The sequence below is a fragment of the Oncorhynchus tshawytscha genome, linkage group LG09 (assembly GCF_018296145.1).
Source record: "Oncorhynchus tshawytscha isolate Ot180627B linkage group LG09, Otsh_v2.0, whole genome shotgun sequence".
In the NCBI taxonomy this organism is placed as follows: domain Eukaryota; kingdom Metazoa; phylum Chordata; class Actinopteri; order Salmoniformes; family Salmonidae; genus Oncorhynchus; species Oncorhynchus tshawytscha.
In genome coordinates, this window is record NC_056437.1 from 5,719,599 (window position 1) to 5,740,789 (window position 21,191).

General features: G+C 46.1%; 1 protein-coding gene and 1 long non-coding RNA gene across 2 annotated transcripts in view; one reads left to right on the top strand and one right to left on the bottom strand.

Moving 5' to 3' along the window:
- Nucleotides 1-259: 259 nt before the first annotated feature.
- wdr91 (WD repeat domain 91) overlaps nucleotides 260-21,191 on the bottom strand; it is a 33,514-nt gene continuing 12,582 nt past the window's right edge. Inside the window, 9 exon segments of the mRNA XM_042326407.1 lie at nucleotides 260-923; nucleotides 7,844-8,041; nucleotides 9,799-9,911; nucleotides 10,584-10,692; nucleotides 11,066-11,237; nucleotides 11,833-11,927; nucleotides 14,260-14,410; nucleotides 15,791-16,002; nucleotides 20,828-20,986. Of these exon segments, the coding sequence (XP_042182341.1) occupies nucleotides 756-923; nucleotides 7,844-8,041; nucleotides 9,799-9,911; nucleotides 10,584-10,692; nucleotides 11,066-11,237; nucleotides 11,833-11,927; nucleotides 14,260-14,410; nucleotides 15,791-16,002; nucleotides 20,828-20,986 (1,377 nt within the window). The 3' untranslated portion in view covers nucleotides 260-755.
- On the top strand, nucleotides 2,936-3,410 carry LOC121847135. Its single transcript, XR_006084001.1, has 3 exons — nucleotides 2,936-3,053; nucleotides 3,101-3,135; nucleotides 3,211-3,410. It is a non-coding gene; the product is annotated as an uncharacterized LOC121847135 (long non-coding RNA).

Here is a 21,191-nt window from a genome sequence, read left to right on the forward strand (position 1 = left end):
TTCTCCAGTGGTCAGCCTAATAATATGAGAGCAAATGCATGAAGATCACACCGGGATACTCTGACACGTCATTACTCGCGTTGGCTTCCATAATGCTGTAAGTTTGGATGATTCCAATGTTCTGAGATCTATTGCCCATATTTGGGTCTAGTGAAGTATAACTCGTATTCCATTGGTTGTTGTATTTAGAATCCAGTTGATTTTTATCCCCCGACACAAAAGATCCATAACGACAGGAGAAAACACACTGATACAGGACTATCTACAAATTATTTATTGTCACAATCCACAAGCGATTATACACACATACATGATTAAACAAACAGCCCTTGATCACGAGTTGTAGTACTGCGTCAAAACTGAGAAAAGCCAGAAATGGTTCCACTTCTGCATGGTGTCGGCCTCAGACAGATGTATTGGCCTCTCAAAGTTTCAAATTCTCACAACAACCAGTTCAGATTGTATAGCCACAACTTCTCTACTACATCAAATATAACATGGTCTCTCACATGGACTGAACACCACGTGCAGGTAAGGAATGAGTTAGATTTTATTCTAATTGTTAATATCCTATTATGATTTTCCAAAGCCCTGTTTCATCCATGATATGTTGTTGACTGCCTTAGGTCAGTACAAAGTTAGTTATTTAAGACGAACGCTACTGGAGAATACATCGGCTTCAATAGTGTGATGCTGCATTAAAATGCTTCCCTCCAATGAGGAACCCTCCCTCGAGGCCTTTAAATTTCGACCAATCAGGATTTCTGCGCCAGTAAAGTGCTGAGTTTGATCTTTCCGTCCATGGATGCGGTGAGGCAGGTGCCACAGTCCATGGCAGAGCACCAGTCCACTGTGACCACAGGGGCCTTGTGGCCCCCCAACGGTAGAACCTTCTCCAGACCACTATCACTGGAGCTGTTCAGCTGGTGAAGACAAGACACACACACACACACACACACACACACACACACACACACACACACACACACACACACACACACACACACACACAGAGACTTAGTCAGGGCAACAGCAAAAAAAAAAAAACTCCCTTGCCTTGTTCGTACTCACACTTTTCGATAGCTACTTTTAAAATCAAGGAAAAATGCATTTACTATGACTACGTCTTAAAGATGGAATCCCCATTGACGGAATCCCCATGGTAACCCCAGGAACATTTGTTATCGTTTTGTTCCTGAAAGGAGGAGGAGCCTCTAAGGTAAAAGACTCCGTTGCTCTTACGGGCAGGCAGTGATGATGTCAGAGGGAAAACAAGCTTGTTGTTTCGAAGTATCATCCCCGTTGTTGTTGTTGTTGTTGTCAATCTCACAACAAAAAAAAACAAAAAAAACATGGCACCACTCTGTATTCCAGCTTTAAGATGGACTAAGTCGCTCTGGATAAGAGTGTTCTGCTAAATGACTTATGTAAATGTTGTGCTGGTGCTATACTTACTACACACAGATATTCTGCTTATTGTGTGAGTGGGAGAGGCTCCACTGGCCCGTCACTAAAACACATCTCCTGCATGACATCCAGTCTTAATGAGATCTGTTCACTTCTCAGCAGACTAATATATATATATAAAACGGGTCACAGCCTCAGGAGCAGTTGATGTTCCGTCCCATTACTCGTGGTGTTAAATTCATGCGGTAGTCGACAAATAATAGGTTTCACTCTCAATGCTATTTTTGTATTAGTGATGGGTGAACAGCCACACACACACACACACACACACACACACACAATCCCAATAGCCTTCCACTTAGCCTCCATTTTGAGCGATCCTGCGAGCTGTATGTAAGTGGGAGTGTTGTCCTAATTCAACTTTGAGCGAGGCGTAGTGCCTTTTCAACCCTCCAAACTAAACTTCCTACCGAGTGATACTCAAAACTCCCATGAGGCTCTGCGACCCAAGGCTCGAAAATTGGATACCACTGATCTAGCATATGTTCCGAACGCCTGTAACAGACATCAGAAAAATGAACCTGGTTAAAACTGTACATACAGTATGTTTATATATATATTTTTTGCATTTGTGAAATTAGTTTGATGTGATATGGAAGTGAAAAGGTTTTATGTTTCTATAATCATATCGTACATTGAGAATCGACTGACGTTTTGATGCCCGTTTTGGCTGTCAGTGCCAGTCTCCCTATAAACATAACATATAAGGTCATTGGATGTTAAGGAATAACATCTCAAGTAAAAAAAATAAAAAATCTCACCTAGCTGTTTTTAAAAATCTCAATATCAAATCATTTCTAGGTAACAATTAAGTACCTTACTGTTAATTAAAATGCTTCGTAGCAAAGATACATTTCTCAAGCATGAAATTTGCGAGGACCAAAACTCTTTTCAAACAGTCCTTACACTAAAAGAGCATTATCGTAATTTTAAAAAACAATTTCACAGTATTATTCCAAACTCATCGTAGAAATATTTATTAGGTACACCCAATCTAGTACCAGGTCGGACCCCACATTTGCCTCCAGAACAGCTTGCATTCTTTGGAGAATGGAAACGTTGCTCAATTGGTATCAAGGGACCTAATGCATGCAAGGAAAACATTCCCCACACCATCACACCACCGCCATCAGCCTGTACTGTTGACACCAGTCAGGATGAGGCCATGGATGCCAAATCCTGACTCTGCCATCAGCATGACGCAACAGGAACTGGGATTTGTCGGACCAGGCCATGTTTTTCCTCTCCTCAATGGTCCAGTGTTGGTGATGCCCACTGGAGCCTCTCGTTCTTGTTGTTAGCTGATAGGAACCCTGGTGTGGTCATCTGCTGCAAATAGCCAATCTGTGACGATGATGAGTTGTACTGCACCGATATTTGCTTGTTTTTGGCTCGCCTGTTAGCTTGGGATCTACCTGCGCCTTCACTGCTGAGCTGACTCCAGCAGCGGCTTCGTCGTCGAGTTCGGCTCCTTTCCCTCTCTCTGGACCTGACAGGGCTCTGCCTGCTGTGGGAGGTCTGGACCTGACGGGGCTCTGCCTGCTGTGGGAGGTCTGGATCTGACGGGGCTCTGCCTGCTGTGGGAGGTCTGGACCTGCCTGGGGGAGGTCTGGACCTCTGCCTGCTGTGGGAGGTCTGGACCTGACGGGGCTCTGCCTGCTGTGGGAGGTCTGGATCTGCCTGCTGTGGGAGGTCTGGACCTGGGGGCTCTGCCTGTTATGGGAGGTCTGCCTGTTGTGGGAGGTCTGGATCTGACGGGGCTCTGCGTACTGTGGGAGGTCTGGATCTGACGGGGCTCTGCCTGCTGTGGGAGGTCTGGATCTGACGGGGCTCTGCCTGCTGTGGGAGGTCTGGACCTGACAGGGCGCTGCCGGCCTATGCTATCCTGCATCTCATGGGCCCATGAAAGGTGTGAGGGGCAGGAATGGGCGGACTTCTCTTTCCCCGGCCGTTCAATGGTGAGAAATGCCTCAGTCCCTGGAGCAAAAACGTTGTGCTACACAGGAGCCCGAGTACAGGACATCAATAAGCTGCTCCCAAACATTATAAACCTACATCAGGAAATGTAGTCGATCATAGTTCATGTGTGATTCAATGACATTATGAAGGGAGGCAGAGAACAGCTGAAGATGGATTTTAAACAACTGATTGGGTCTCTGCTTGACACCAATAAACACCCCATAATATCTGTCCCTCTGCCCTCCCTGAATCGTGGTATTGAACAGTTCAGCAGACTGTTATCCCTCCATAACTGGCTACCAGACTATTGCAGCTCTGTGGATGGAACATTTAGTGACCATTTTGATACCTTCTGGAAACAAAGGTTGTTTTATAAGGAGGATGGGATCCACCCAAATCACTTGGCTTCCTGGATCCTTTCACAGCATTATAAGGCTGAGTTGAGACAATGACTTATCAATGACCCAAGCCCAGCTCAGTTAATCCCTACCATTGTGTCGCTGAGTTGCCATAATGCTTCAGCAAATGTACATTATCCCAGGGGCGCTGGAAGACACAATGTAAGTAATCTAATTTATGTCCCTCTAACTGCCCTGAATGCCTCTGCTGATCCCACAGCTATTGTATGCAGTAATTATGTGCCCAAGAACCTGACTTACACTGTTAGCACTGAGGCGGTGTGCCCAAGCAGGAACTCCACTATTAGCACTGAGGCGGTTTGCCCAAGCAGGAAGTCCACTGTTAGCACTGAGGCCGTGTGCCCAAGCAGGAACTCCACTATTAGCACTGAGGCGGTTTGCCCAAGCAGGAAGTCACTGTTAGCACTGAGGCCGTGTGCCCAAGCAGGAAGTCCACTGTTAGCACTGAGGCGGTTTGCCCAAGCAGGAAGTCCACTGTTAGCACTGAGGCCGTGTGCCCAAGCAGGAAGTCCACTGTTAGCACTGAGGCGGTTTGCCCAAGCAGGAAGTCCACTGTTAGCACTGAAGGAAGTCGGTTTTCCCAAGCAGGAAGTCCACTGTTAGCACTGAGGTGGTTTGCCCAAGCAGGAAGTCCATTGTTAGCACTGAGGCAGTGTGCCCAAGCAGGAAGTCCACTGTTAGCACTGAGGCGGTTTGCCCAAGCAGGAAGTCCACTGTTCCACTGTTAGCACTGAGGCGGTTTGCCCAAGCAGGAAGTCCACTGTTAGCACTGAGGCGGTTTGCCCAAGCAGGAAGTCCACTGTTAGCACTGAGGCAGTGTGCCCTAGCAGGAAGTCCACTGTTAGCACTGAGGCGGTTTGCCCAAGCAGGAAGTCCACTGTTAGCACTGAGGCGGTTTGCCCAAGCAGGAAGTCCACTGTTAGCACTGAGGCGGTTTGCCCAAGCAGGAAGTCCATTGTTAGCACTGAGGCAGTGTGCCCTAGCAGGAAGTCCACTGTTAGCACTGAGGCTTTAACATGAGTAAAGCCGGGCTACAACACAACATTGTGAAACATCTGGGGAGGTTTGAGAGCCACTGCTCTAAAACAGCCTTACCTTAATGACACCCTATTCCTTACATAGTACGCTACTACACCTATGGGCCCTGGTCAGACACATCCCCCCCAAGCAGACACATCGATGGCTCTGAAGGAACCTTATTTGACTCTTTGCAAACTGGAATCCATATATCCGGAGGCTGCATTCATTGTAGCTGAAGGCTAATCTGAAAACAAGACTCGCTAAATTTTATCAGCATATCGATTGCGCAACCAGGGCTGGAAAAACCTTGGATCACTGCTATTCTAACTTCCGCGACGCATATAAGGCCCTGCCCCGCCCTCCTTTCGGAAAAGCTGACCACGACTCCATTTTGTTGATCCCTGCCTACAGACAGAAACTAAAACAAGAAGCTCCCACGCTGAGGTCTGTCCAACGCTGGTCCGACCAAGCTGACTCCACACTCCAAGACTGCTTCCATCACATGGACTGGGATATGTTTCGTATTGCGTCAGACAACAACATTGACGAATACGCTGATTCGGTGAGCGAGTTCATTAGAACGTGCGTTGAAGATGTCGTTCCCATAGCAACGATTAAAACATTCCCAAACCAGAAACCGTGGATTGATGGCAGCATTCACGTGAAACTGAAAGCGCGAACCACTGCTTTTAATCAGGGCAAGGTGTCTGGTAACATGACTGAATACAAACAGTGCAGCTATTCCCTCCGCAAGGCTATCAAACAAGCTAAGCGTCAGTACAGAGACAAAGTAGAATCTCAATTCAACGGCTCAGACACAAGAGGTATGTGGCAGGGTCTACAGTCAATCACGGATTACAAAAAGAAAACCAGCCCCGTCACGGACCAGGATGTCTTGCTCCCAGGCAGACTAAATAACTTTTTTTGCCCGCTTTGTGGACAATACAGTGCCACTGACACGGCCTGCAACCAAAACATGCGGACTCTCCTTCACTGCAGCCGACGTGAGGAAAACATTTAAACGTGTTAACCCTCGCAGGGCTGCAGGCCCAGACGGCATCCCCAGCAGAGTCCTCAGAGCATGTGCAGACCAGCTGGCTGGTGTGTTTACGGACATATTCAATCAATCCCTATCCCAGTCTGTTGTTCCCACATGCTTCAAGAGGGCCACCATTGTTCCTGTTCCCAAGAAAGCTAAGGTAACTGAGCTAAACGACTACCGCCCCGTAGCACTCACATCCGTCATCATGAAGTGCTTTGAGAGACTAGTCAAGGACCATATCACCTCCACCCTACCTGACACCCTAGACCCACTCCAATTTGCTTACCGCCCAAATAGGTCCACAGACGATGCAATCTCAACCACACTGCACACTGCCCTAACCCATCTGGACAAGAGGAATACCTATGTGAGAATGCTGTTCATCGACTACAGCTCGGCATTTAACACCCTAGTGCCCTCCAAGCTCGTCATCAAGCTCGAGACCCTGGGTCTTGACCCCGCCCTGTGCAACTGGGTACTGGACTTCCTGACGGGCCGCCCCCAGGTGGTGAGGGTAGGTACAACATCTCCACCCCGCTGATCCTCAACACTGGGTCCCCACAAGGGTGCGTTCTGAGCCCTCTCCTGTACCCCCTGTTCACCCACGACTGCGTGGCCACGCAGGCCTCTAACTCAATCATCAAGTTTGCAGACGACACAACAGTGGTAGGCTTGATTACAAACAACGACGAGACGGCCTACAGGGAGGAGGTGAGGGCCCTCGGAGTGTGGTGTCAGGAAAATAACCTCACACTCAACGTCAACAAAACTAAGGAGATGATTGTGGACTTCAGGAAACAGCAGAGGGAACACCCCCCTATCCACATCGATGGAACAGTAGTGGAGAGGGTAGTAAGTTTTAAGTTCCTCGGCGTACACATCACAGACAAACTGAATTGGTCCACCCACACAGACAGCATCGTGAAGAAGGCGCAGTAGCACCTCTTCAACCTCAGGAGGCTGAAGAAATTCGGCTTGTCACCAAAAGCACTCACAAACTTCTACAGATGCACAATCGAGAGCATCCTGGCGGGCTGTATCACCGCCTGGTACGGCAACTGCTCCGCCCACAACCGTAAGGCTCTCCAGAGGGTAGTGAGGTCTGCACAACGCATCACCGGGGGCAAACTACCTGCCCTCCAGGACACCTACACCACCCGATGTCACAGGAAGGCCATAAAGATCATCAAGGACAACAACCACCCGAGCCACTGCCTGTTCACCCCGCTATCATCCAGAAGGCGAGGTCAGTACAGGTGCATCAAAGCTGGGACCGAGAGACTGAAAAACAGCTTCTATCTCAAGGCCATCAGACTGTTAAACAGCCACCACTAACATTGAGTGGCTGCTGCCAACACACTGACTCAACTCCAGCCACTTTAATAATGGGAATTGATGGGAAATGATGTAAAATATATCACTAGCCACTTTAAACAATGCTACCTAATATAATGTTACATACCCTACATTATTCATCTCATATGCATACGTATATACTGTACTCTATATCATCTACTGCATCCTTATGTAATACATGTATCACTAGCCACTTTAACTATGCCACTTTGTTTACATACTCATCTCATATGTATATACTGCACTCAATACCATCTACTGTATCTTGCCTATGCTGCTCTGTACCATCACTCATTCATATATCTTTATGTACATATTCCTTATCCCCTTACACTTGTGTTTATAAGGTAGTAGTTTTGGAATTGTTAGCTAGATTACTTGTTGGTTATTACTGAATTGTCGGAACTAGAAGCACAAGCATTTCGCTACACTCGCACTAACATCTGCTAACCATGTGTATGTGACAAATAACATTTGATTTGGTCAAAAGTAGTGCACTATATAGGGAAAATGGTGTCATTTGGGACACATTAAAACTAGGAAAACGGTTCATAGAAAAACAACCTGGAAGCAGCCTTACCCTGTAGATGAGCCCTCCGTTGTTGGAGCAAGTGAGGACATGTTGTCCCTCGGAGTCGAAGGCGAACAGCCGTCCGCGTGGCACCTGGACCTGCTTGTACCCACTGTAGCCAGACAGGACAAAGGGTCCCGTGGCATCCTGGGGCAGGGAGTTCTCAGACTGCTTCACTCCACATCGGTGAATGTTCCACTGGATAAACTGGAACAGACGTAATTACAGGGGTTACCACCTGACTACTATGTTACTGATACAGAGCAGGGGGTTATGGGTTAAATACAGACGTAATTACAGGGGTTACCACCCGACTACTATGTTACTGATACAGAGCGGGGGGTTATGGGTTAAATACAGACGTAACTGACTGACCACTGACTAGGTTTCCCAGCCCTTCTGTCTATGTTACTATTATATTACATTCGGTTGTACCACTGACTAGGTTTTCCAGCCCTTCTGTCTGTGTTACTATTATACTACTGTTTCAGGCTGACACGTCAGTAAGTGATTGTAACATTGACAGGATGGTCATTTAGCAGACACTTATTCAGAGCCACTTATAATCAGATACTATTATGTTACGACTTTATTACTAGTGTGACAAAACCAGGTTACTACCATGTTACTACAGTCTACTACCATGTTACCACCATGTTACTACAGTCTACTACCATATTACTACCATGTTACTACCATGTTAATACAGTCTACTACCATATTACTACCATGTTACCACCATGTTACTACCATGTTACTACCATGTTACTACAGTTTACTACCATATTACTACTATGTTACTACAGTCTACTACCATGTTACCACCATGTTACTACAGTCTACTACCATATTACTACCATGTTACTACCATGTTAATACAGTCTACTACCATATTACTACCAAGTTACTACAGTCTATTACCATATTACTACAGTCTACTACCATATTACTACCATGTTACCACCATGTTACTACCATGTTACCACCATGTTACTACCATATTACTACTATGTTACTACAGTCTACTACCATGTTACTACAGTCTACTACCATGTTACTACTGTCTCACTACCATGTTACTACAGTCTACTACCATGTTACTACTGTCTCACTACCGTCTCACTACCATGTTACTACAGTCTACTACCATGTTACTTCTGTCTCACTACCATGTTACTTCTGTCTCACTACCATGTTACTACAGTCTACTACCATGTTACTTCTGTCTCACTACCATGGTACTACCATGTTACTACAGTCTCACTACCATGTTACTACTGTCTCACTACCATATTACTACAGTCTCACTACCATGTTACTACTGTCTCACTACCATATTACTACAGTCTCACTACCATTTTACTACAGTATACTACCATGTTACTACAGTATACTACCATGTTACTACTGTCTCACTACCATGTTACACCCTGGTTCGAATTCAGGTTGTATCACAACTGCCTGTGATCGGGAGTCCCATAGGGCGGTGCAAAATTGGCCCAGCGTCGTCCGGGTTTGGCCTGGGGTAGGCAGTCATTGTAAATAAGAATTTGTTCTTAACTGACTTGTCTCGTTAAATAAAAGTAAAATATATATTTTTTTAAATAACCGTGTTAGTAGCATGTTACTACCGCGCTACTACCGTGTTAGTAGCATGTTACTACCACGTTACTACCGTGCTAGTAGCATGTTACTACCACGTTACTACCGTGTTAGTAGCATGTTACTACCACGTTACTACCGTGTTAGTAGCCTGTTACTACCGTGTTAGTAGCCTGTTACTACCGTGTTAGTAGCCTGTTACTACCGTGTTAGTAGCCTGTTACTACCGTGTTAGTAGCCTGTTACTACCGTGTTAGTAGCCTGTTACTACCGTGTTAGTAGCCTGTTACTACCGTGTTAGTAGCATGTTACTACCGTATTAGTAGCATGTTACTACTGTCTTGCGACCTGAATTCAGTTACCTTGCCGTCCTCTCCGATACTGAACACCGTATTCTCATCATAGCTGAACTCAACACTGTACACCTCCCCATCGTGGGCCCTCCAGCTCATAGCACAGTCATAACGCTGCATGTCTGGAAAATAGAGAAACACATGTTATAACAGCTCATAGCGTAGTCATAATGCTGCATGTCTGGAAAATAGAGAAACACATGTTATAACAGCTCATAGCACAGTCATAACCCTGCATGTCTGGAAAATAGAGAAACACATGTTATAACAGCTCATAGCGCAGTCTTAATGCTGCATGTCTGGAAAATAGAGAGACATGTTATAACAGCTCATAGTACAGTCATAATGCTGGATGTCTGGAAAACAGAGAAACACATGTTATAACAGCTCATAGTACAGTCATAACGCTGGATGTCTGAAGAGGAGGAGCGGTAAGAACATGTTATAACAGCTCATAGCACAGCCATAGCAATGCATGTCTGGAGGACAGAGAGAAAATAGAGACACATGTTAACACGCATAGAAATATAACTATTAGAACAGCAATCTCCACTGAAGTCAGGTTTCATTCAAGTAATTCTATATTCACAGCCTCCTCTTCACTCAGAGACCTCATTGCAGTCAGCTATGTCAACTCCGAGATCTAGTTATTAGTGCCTGCAGTATGTCAAGCGTTATAGCGCATTATGAAGAGACTATTCATCCCACATCTATCTACTTATCACCTCGAAATCAAATCTCCATGAAGAGCACAAGTCAACAAAAATGAGTGCGAGTAAATGAATGGAATTTACCGAACAGTCTAATTACTCCGTCGGCAGCTCCAGTTACCAGTAGGTTTCCGTTGTGGTTGAAGGCTGTACAGTTGATGGCTACTGGACCAGGCTCCAGAGAGAACTGAAGCTGAGGACGATAGGATAGGACATGGAGATATCACATGGTACAGTGAGGGGAAAGACAGGAACGAGGCTACAGGGCTTTAACTTCAGACGGGTAGAGTATACATGTAACAGATTTAGATAATATATAGTACATATCTATAAATTGTATCTATAATATAATATTTCATAATATTAAATAATATTAACAATCGAATAATATTTTCGACAATGTTTTAGCAAAATAAAATTCCTGATCTCAGAAAAATACTATTAAGTTGCCCCCTTCAACTTTAAACTATAACTGCACACTGGAGAATGAGAAAAATACCATCATAGTACACGTGTTTGGGTGACATAGTACACGTGTTTTGGTGATGTGTTTCCTACAGCAGTACCTGCTGTTTGACGGTCTTGGTGTCCCAGAGCAGCAGCTGTCCAGAGACAGAGAGGTGATTGGGGAGCCGTGGTACTGTCTCTGTCACACTCCCAGAGCGCCCAGGCCCAGCGTGTGCTGCTGCAGAACACACAAAGGATGTCCCGCTGGGGCTGCAGGCCAGGGACAGGATCCTACACAACACCACGCAGGGACAGGAGACACCAGACAGATCAGTCAGTACAGTAATGCCTTCCATTAATAAACCTCGTCAGGAACAGGACAGGAGACACCACAGATCAGTCAGTACAGTAATGCCTTCCATTAATAAACCTCTTCAGGAACAGGACAGGAGACACCAGACAGATCAGTCAGTACAGTAATGCCTTCCATTAATAAACCTCTTCAGGAACAGGACAGGAGACACCAGACAGATCAGTCAGTATAGTAATGCCTTCCATTAATAAACCTCTTCAGGAACAGGACAGGAGACACCAGACAGATCAGTCAGTACAGTAATGCCTTCCATTAATAAACCTCTTCAGGAGACACCAGACAGACCAGTCAGTACAGTAATGCCTTCCATTAATAAACCTCTTCAGGAGACACCAGACAGATTAAGATGGAGAATCTCCATAGAATTGTTGTTGTTGTTGCCCAGGACTAGGCTTAATCTGTGTCTGGGAATCCACCCCTCTGATGAGACATGGAGACTTCTGCTACAGATATCCATTATTCCAACCATGGCTGCTGTGTCAAATCACTCTGGATAAGAGGCACTTAGCTTACCGTGAATGAGTCTCGTCTATGGTCATCTCATACAGGTTCTTCTTAGCATTAGTGTCGTATAGCCTCACCGTACCAACACCACTGCCCAGCAACAGCTATAAAGAAAAGGGACGCAAGACCAAAGACCGTATCACTGATGGGGGGGGGTTCCACTTTCCCACCTCACCCTGCAAACAGTCAGAGAACAGGGTGCTGAGGACTGAGGATGACATAACTACCTCATGTAAACATAGACCTGGTCGGATTGTGTTCGTCAGGCACCCAATGAGAAGTAAAACAGACTGAAACAGGAAGGGACAACTGGGACTTGTCCAAGAAGACATTTGAGTTTTTTTCCTAGGATGTACCCTAATGAACATAGCCCTGATGTGCTGTGTTGAGGTCAGAGGTCATACTCGTCTGTCAGGCTTGGTGTCCCACTCCAGAGACAGCACAGGGTTAGAGAAGCTGTGTTAAGGTCAGAGGTCAGAGCCCCCTTGTGTGGCCGTAATGCCCCCTAAAAATATCTGTGCCTTGTGGCCAAAGTGGCCGTTGTGCCCTTGGGTTGAACATAATTCTAATACTTCCTTTCTTCCGGCTGCCAATCGCCACGCTCCGAACCTCCCACTCACATGACTCTCTCAGATATCTCAATTCTTATTAGCCAATGCCTGTCACATGATCGGGTCCTTCTCAAGTCGGCTACTAGTGAAGACAGACACATCGGGGTACAACCCAACGGGTCCTTACGCTTCGATCACGCCGACAGGGTCGTTGCGCAAAACGGTACGCAGCGTCATCTGGATATGTTTACAACAACAGTTCAACATTCACCTTCTGCTACCGTTTCTGTCAAGCAGACTACAGCACACAGTTTGACGTATTACGTGAGATAAACCCAACGTCCTCACCACACGGAACGCACTGCAACTGTCTCTGCAACGCAATGCTGCAAGGAAAGGGATGTACTTCTGGTGTACCAAAACGCAATGTCTGTGTGATCGAGGAGTAAGTGGCTTTATATAGTATTAACCCGATCACACTGTTGTGTGTCATGTTGCTCTGACAGGGAGAGAGAAAGATGGGGTCAGCTGTCGAGAGGACGGATGAACATGTCCGAGAATACTTGATATATCGTGGTTTCACGGGCACACTGAAGCACCTCGACTCTGATATGAAAGCAGACAAGGAGAAAGGATTCAGAGTATATATTGGAATATCATTGGAAATTAATGTAATTCTGGTGGACCAAAATCGTTCTGCGCGAGAAATAAATATTCCTAAAATACTCTGAGACAGGTTTGGGACAGGTAAGGCAGGGGTGGGACAGGTGTCACAGGTGTGGGACAGGTGTTGGACAGGTGGGACAGGTGTAGGACAGGTGTCGGACAATAAAATCACAAATGAAGGCAACCGCTCATTAAAAATAAAACATCTAAAAGCAATGAGGCTGATGGAAAATATCAGAACGTTTAGCTTTTAAAATGTTGATAAACTATTAGGCTATTTCTACACATTTATACGAGGCGAGCGAAGCAGGACAAGGCAGTAGTAGGCTGTAAGCAGGAACGTTCCAGAACGCGTAGGTTGTTAATATGACTATGACTTGTGTCTTTGGCTGCTGGACAACGAAAGAAAGTTGAAAACATGAGAGCTGTTTTCAATGACATAGGAGGAAATGTTTTTAAAAGAATCCCTCTTTTAATATATTCCTGTGTTCGGACCACCGTAAGATTTTTACCCCCAAAAAAAAAAAATATATAAATAAAATTACGCCCAGATTTTTCAACAATTACGTTTATGGTTAAATAGTTTCCAAAATGTTGACTGCCTTCGTTCAGATGGAGATGTTGTGGTGATGTTGCGGCTCACAACAAATAACAGCGCTTCAAGTATGACAGAATCGAGCTTTCAGACGGTAATATTAATGATCCTACATTATATTTGTTAAACATGACTGGCGTTGAGCCTATACACAAACTGTAAGCCAATACCATAGGAGACACTTCAACTTATACACTTCAACATGTAGGATCATTATTTATGGACGTTTACCATACACTTATATTTTTCTTATATTTCTTATATTTCTTATATTTTTCTTAACAGAATAGCTACTGTTTTTGGCTTTCAAATCAATTTAATTTGCTATTTGGGTTATGGACTTGGTGCCCTAGCAGATGGCCTTGGTGCCCTAGCAGGTACCCTTGGTGCCCTAGCAGAGGGCCGTGGTGCCCTAGCAGATATCCTTGGTGCCCTAGCAGAAGGCCTTGGTGCCCTAGCAGAAGGCCTTGGTGTCCTAGCAGATACACTTGGTACCCTAGCAGAGGCCCCTTGGTGCCCTGGAAAGATGATTGGCTACCTCTTGAAGGCCAAATGGCCCTTGCCCCCCCAAAAAAACAAAAATAAACACAAAATTCCAGGCCTAGTTGAGGTCAGAGGTCATACCAGTCTGTCGGGCTTGGTGGCCCACTCCAGGGACAGCAGAGGGGACTTGGACATGATGGTGGCCTTGGTCTGCATGATGGGGTTGAAGGACCACACCTTGATTACCCCGTCCACGTCCAAACTGGCTACCCTCCTCCCTGAGCAGTCCACCCTGGGACCGGAGACAGGAGACACAGTGAACGTACACAACGGAGCTGGACCTCATTAACACCCTTTTCAAAACATTGAACCGTACCGTGTTGTGTCTTTTATTTGACTGAGGACACATTCTCATTTACTACAAAGACCTGGGGAATAGTTACAGGGGAGAGGAGGGGGATGAATGAGCCAATTGTAAGCTGGGGATGATTAGGTGATCGTGGTGGTTTGAGGGCCAGATTTAGAATTTAGCCAGGACACCGGGGTTAACACCCCTACTCTTACGATAAGTGCCATGGGATCTTTAGTGACCACAGAGAGTCAGGACACCCGTTTAACGTCCCATCCGAAAGACAGCACCCCTACACAGGGCAATGTCCCCAATCACTGCCCTGGGGCATTAGGATATATATATATTTTAAAACGAGAGGAAAGAGTGCCTCCTACTGGCCCTCCAACACTACTTCCAACTTGGACATTTTATTTTCACATTGTCCTTTCCAGCATGGTTCAATGGCCAGGGCAGTACAGCTTTGTTACTATGGTGGATGTGTAACCAGGGCAGTACAGCTCTGTTACTATGGTGGATGTGTAACCAGGGCAGTACAGATTTGTTATTATGGTGGATGTGTAACCAGGACAGTACAGCTCTGTTTGGCTCAGTAAGGAGAACAGATATCTAACACTGGAAAGTGTACTCAGTATATCCCGGTGATCAATATGTCTGATTACTCAGTATATCCTGGTGATCAATATGTCTGATTACTCAGTATATCCCGGTGATCAATATGTCTGATTACTCAGTATATCCCGGCGATCAATATGTCTGATTACTCAGTATATCCCGGCGATCAATGTCTGATTACTCAGTATATCCCGGCGATCAATATGTCTGATTACTCAGTATATCCCGGCGATCAATATGTCTGATTACTCAGTATATCCCGGCGATCAATATGTCTGATTACTCAGTATATCCCGGTGATCAATATGTCTGATTACTCAGTATATCCCGGCGATCAATATGTCTGATTACTCAGTATATCCCGCCGATCAATATGTCTGATTACTCAGTATATCCCGGCGATCAATATGTCTGATTACTCAGTATATCCCGGCGATCAATATGTCTGATTACTCAGTATATCCCGGCGATCAATATGTCTGATTACTCAGTATATCCCGCCGATCAATATGTCTGATTACTCAGTATATCCCGGCGATCAATATGTCTGATTACTCAGTATATCCCAGCGATCAATATGTCTGATTACTCAGTATATCCCGGCGATCAATATGTCTGATTACTGTAGTAGATCAATAATGTTCATCAGGAGTTCCACTCCACTAGACTGTAACAGGTGTTCAATGTGTCGTCGCGGTGATGTCCTACCTGCAGTACATGATCGAGGAGTGATGCTCTCCGTACTCTTCCTGACTGAGCTTGATGAAGGGATGTTCCACCCCCAGCACCCCTGTACCCCTCTGTCCCTCCCCGCTGACCTGTGTCTGGCTGGGGGGAGGAGAGTCTATCGGGTCACTGCTGGTGGTCCCTCCCTCGAGTTGAGGCTCTGGGTCCCCACTCTCCCCTCTCTTCTCAGGCACCTGAAAGAAGAGACGAGACGGATTTAGCTTCCTGATAATACAGCCAGGAATCCCTCCCATACTTCACTACTTCCTATACTTCACTACATCCCATACTTCCCATACTTCCCTACTCCCCATACTTCTCATACTTCCCTAATTCCCATACTTCCCTACTCCCCATACTTCCCTACTTCCCATACTTCCCTACTTCCCATACTTCCCTACTTCCCATACTTCCCTACTTCCCATACTTCCCTTACTTCCCTTCAGACCCCTTATACAGACATGGGATCTTAATTTGACCCATTTCGTCACAGGGGGAAAATAATCCTGCAACAGGAGGATTTGAATGTCTATATAATATTTAAAATGTCTGCCAGTCGGCAGCTGGAAGCTGTGATTGTAGGTTACAATAGCTTAAGACTGCAGGTCCACTGGTCATCAAGTAGCCTATGTAAACTATGTGCAGGTTACAGCGTGTCTCGTGCGAATTCTTATGTGGTTTATAGTACATGGACAACACTTGTAGGGGGTAGAGGTATTTTTTGTTCAGGGAAATCAGTTCTCTTTTTTTAGATCAGTTGTTTTACTACAGTGCATTTGGAAAGTACAGCCTTATTCTAAAATGTATTAAATAGTCCCCCCCCCTCATCAATCTACACACAATACCATCACAATACCCCATAATGACATCACAGTACCCCATAATGACATCACAATACCCCATAATGACATCACAATACCCCATAATGACATCACAATACCTCATAATGACATCACAATAGGAATGTGCACCAAAGCTGTTGCCAGAGAATGCAATGTTAATTTCTCTACCATAAGTCACCTTCAACGTCATTTTAGAGAATTTGGCAGTACGTCCAACCGGCCTCACAACCGCAGACTACGTGTATGGCGTCGTTTGGGCGAGTGGTTTGCTGATGTCAACGTTGTGAACAGAGTGCCCCATTGTTGTGCCATTCATCTGCCACCATCAACTCGTGTTTCAGCATGATAATGCACGACCCCATGTCGGAAGGATCGGTACACAATTCCTGGAAGCTGAACATTTCCTTCCCAGTTCTTCTCTGGCCTGCATGCTCACCAGACATGTCACCCATTGAGCATGTTGGAGAGACTCTGGATCGACATGTACGACAGCGTGTTCCAGTTCCCGCCAATATCCAGCAACTTCGCACAGCCACTGTAGATGAGCGGGACAACATTCCACAGGCCACAATCAACAGCCTGATCAAAGGAGCCTGCGAAGGAGATGTGTCACGCTGCATGAGGCAAATGGTGGTCAGAGACTGGTTGTCTGATCCCACGTCCTTACCCTTCTTTAAGTATCTGTAACTAACAGATGCATATCTGTATTCTCAGCAGAGTATGTGAGCGGAGCGAGGAGCGGAACGTGCCAGATTTCACTGGAGCGAGATTCCCAAAGGCTGGAGGTCGGTCTTCTCTCCAGTAGCACTCACTTCAGGAGCTCAGGGCATGCCGGCCCAGCATGCATTTGGAGTCTACTTGTGTGCTGCTGCAGCTCCTTGCTTTAGCTACTGTCCTGGAGTTCACTACATATTTCCATACAGAAACAGAGAAAACACAGTCATGTCGAATCAACTCCGATTCCCAGTCATGTCGAATCAACTCCGATTCCCAGTCATGTCGAATCAACTCCGATTCCCAGTCATGTCGAATCAACTCCGATTCCCAGTGATTCCCAGTCATGTCGAATCAACTCCGATTCCCAGTGATTCCCAGCCATGTCGAATCAACTCCGATTCCCAGTCATGTCGAATCAACTCCGATTCCCAGTGATTCCCAGCCATGTCGAATCAACTCCGATTCCCAGTCATGTCGAATCAACTCCGATTCCCAGTGATTCCCAGCCATGTCGAATCAACTCCGATTCCCAGTCATGTCGAATCAACTCCGATTCCCAGTCATGTCGAATCAACTCCGATTCCCAGTCATGTCGAATCAACTCCGATTCCCAGTCATGTCGAATCAACTCCGATTCCCAGTGATGTCGAATCAACTCCGATTCCCAGTGATTCCCAGTCATGTCGAATCAACTCCGATTCCCAGTCATGTCGAATCAACTCCGATTCCCAGTGATTCCCAGTCATGTCGAATCAACTCCGATTCCCAGTCATGTCAATCAACTCCGATTCCCAGTCATGTCGAATCAACTCCGATTCCCAGTCATGTCGAATCAACTCCGATTCCCAGTCATGTCGAATCAACTCCGATTCCCAGTCATGTCGAATCAACTCCGATTCCCAGTCATGTCGAATCAACTCCGATTCCCAGTCATGTCGAACCAACTCCGATTCCCAGTCATGTCGAACCAACTCCGATTCCCAGTCATGTCAAACCAACTCCGATTCCCAGTCATGTCGAATCAACTCCGATTCCCAGTCATGTCGAATCAACTCCGATTCCCAGTCATGTCGAATCAACTCCGATTCCCAGTCATGTCGAATCAACTCCGATTCCCAGTCATGTCGAACCAACTCCGATTCCCAGTCATGTCGAACCAACTCCGATTCCCAGTCATGTCAAACCAACTCCGATTCCCAGTCATGTCGAACCAACTTCGATTCCCAGTCATGTCGAACCAACTCCGATTCCCAGTCATGTCGAACCAACTCCGATTCCCAGTCATGTGAACCAACTCCGATTCCCAGTCATGTCGAACCAACTCCGATTCCCAGTCATGTCAAACCAACTCCGATTCCCAGTCATGTGAATCAACTCCGATTCCCAGTCATGAATCAACTCCGATTCCCAGTCATGTCGAATCAACTCCGATTCCCAGTCATGTCGAATCAACTCCGATTCCCAGTCATGTCGAATCAACTCCGATTCCCAGTCATGTCGAACCAACTCCGATTCCCAGTCATTTCCGATTCCCAGTCATGTCAAACCAACTCCGATTCCCAGTCATGTCGAATCAACTCCGATTCCCAGTCATGTCGAATCAACTCCGATTCCCAGTCATGTCAATCAACTCCGATTCCCAGTCATGTCGAATCAACTCCGATTCCCAGTCATGTCGAACCAACTCCGATTCCCAGTCATGTCGAACCAACTCCGATTCCCAGTCATGTCGAACCAACTCCGATTCCCAGTCATGTCGAACCAACTCCGATTCCCAGTCATGTCGAACCAACTCCGATTCCCAGTCATGTCGAACCAACTCCGATTCCCAGTCATGTCGAACCAACTCCGATTCCCAGTCATGGAACCAACTCCGATTCCCAGTCATGGAACCAACTCCGATTCCCAGTCATGTCGAACCAACTCCGATTCCCAGTCATGTCAACCAACTCCGATTCCCAGTCATGTCGAACCAACTCCGATTCCCAGTCATGTCGAATCAACTCCGATTCCCAGTCATGGAACCAACTCCGATTCCCAGTCATGTCGAACCAACTCCGATTCCCAGTCATGTCAAACCAACTCCGATTCCCAGTCATGTCAAACCAACTCCGATTCCCAGTCATGTCAAACCAACTCCGATTCCCAGTCATTAATCACTCAACTCCGATTCCCAGTCATGTCAAACCAACTCCGATTCCCAGTCATGTCGAATCAACTCCGATTCCCAGTCATGTCGAATCAACTCCGATTCCCAGTCATGTCGAATCAACTCCGATTCCCAGTCATGTCGAATCAACTCCGATTCCCAGTCATGTCGAATCAACTCCGATTCCCAGTCATGTCGAATCAACTCCGATTCCCAGTCATGTCGAATCAACTCCGATTCCCAGTCATGTCGAACCAACTCCGATTCCCAGTCATGTCGAACCAACTCCGATTCCCAGTCATGGCTGGACCAACTCCGATTCCCAGTCATGTCAAACCAACTCCGATTCCCAGTCATGTCAATCACTCAACTCCGATTCCCAGTCATGTCAAACCAACTCCGATTCCCAGTCATGTCGAATCAACTCCGATTCCCAGTCATGTCGAATCAACTCCGATTCCCAGTCATGTCGAACCAACTCCGATTCCCAGTCATGTCAAACCAACTCCGATTCCCAGTCATGTCGAATCAACTCCGATTCCCAGTCATGTCGAATCAACTCCGATTCCCAGTCATGTCGAACCAACTCCGATTCCCAGTCATGTCAAACCAACTCCGATTCCCAGTCATGTCAAACCAACTCCGATTCCCAGTCATGTCGAACCAACTCCGATTCCCAGTCATGTCGAACCAACTCCGATTCCCAGTCATGTCGAACCAACTCCGATTCCCAGTCATGTCGAAACAACTCCGATTCCCAGTCATGTCAAACCAACTCCGATTCCCAGTCATGTCAAACCAACTCCGATTCCCAGTCATGTCAAACCAACTCCGATTCCCAGTCATGTCGAACCAACTCCGATTCCCAGTCATATCGAAACAACTCCGATTCCCAGTCATGTCAAACCAACTCCGACCCCAGTCATGTCAAACCAACTCCGACCCCAGTCATGTCGAATCAACTCCGATTCCCAGTCATGTGTTTTTGTTCTACCGTGTGTTATTTTTAGTAATACATTGTTATTGGTTACTGCTGTCAGGTTTAGAGCGGACAACAAAGGCCTTTCACTCTACTGTGCATGTGACGATAAAACTTGAATGGCGTTGCCATGGCATTTCCATTGTTTTGGTCATTCCAATTGACCTCTTTGGAATGTAACATGTAAATAGAACGTCAATATACTTCTATGGCTCATTGAAGGAGGGAAAGCACGTAAATGTACGCCAGGAACTTGGTTACAGAAAGTGGAATTCAATTCTAAATATGTCCACTAGGCTACATCCTTTCCTTAGTAATACAGTAGGTGAAACCTGAATTTGTGGCTTGGAGAAGAGCTCCTTCCTTTCCTTCTCGTGGTCCTGGTGTCGTCTCTGTCTGGGGTGGGAAGTAGACCCAGCCTGCTGATCACTGGTTCCCCCAGCGCTACAGACCGGCCTGGGCTCCTTGGAGGCCGCTACTGGGTCCTTGGGCTTCACAGAATAAGATACATGAAAGCGGTTTGTTTTCCAAAACACAGTTAAGTCTGTAATCAAAAACACCCCATCATAAGTATTTACCCCCCACACACACACACATTTTATTGTGTTACAAATTGGGATTGAAATGTATTTTTGTTTTATTGTCAACGATCTACACAAAATACTCTGTAATGATTAATGAAAAATAAACAACAAT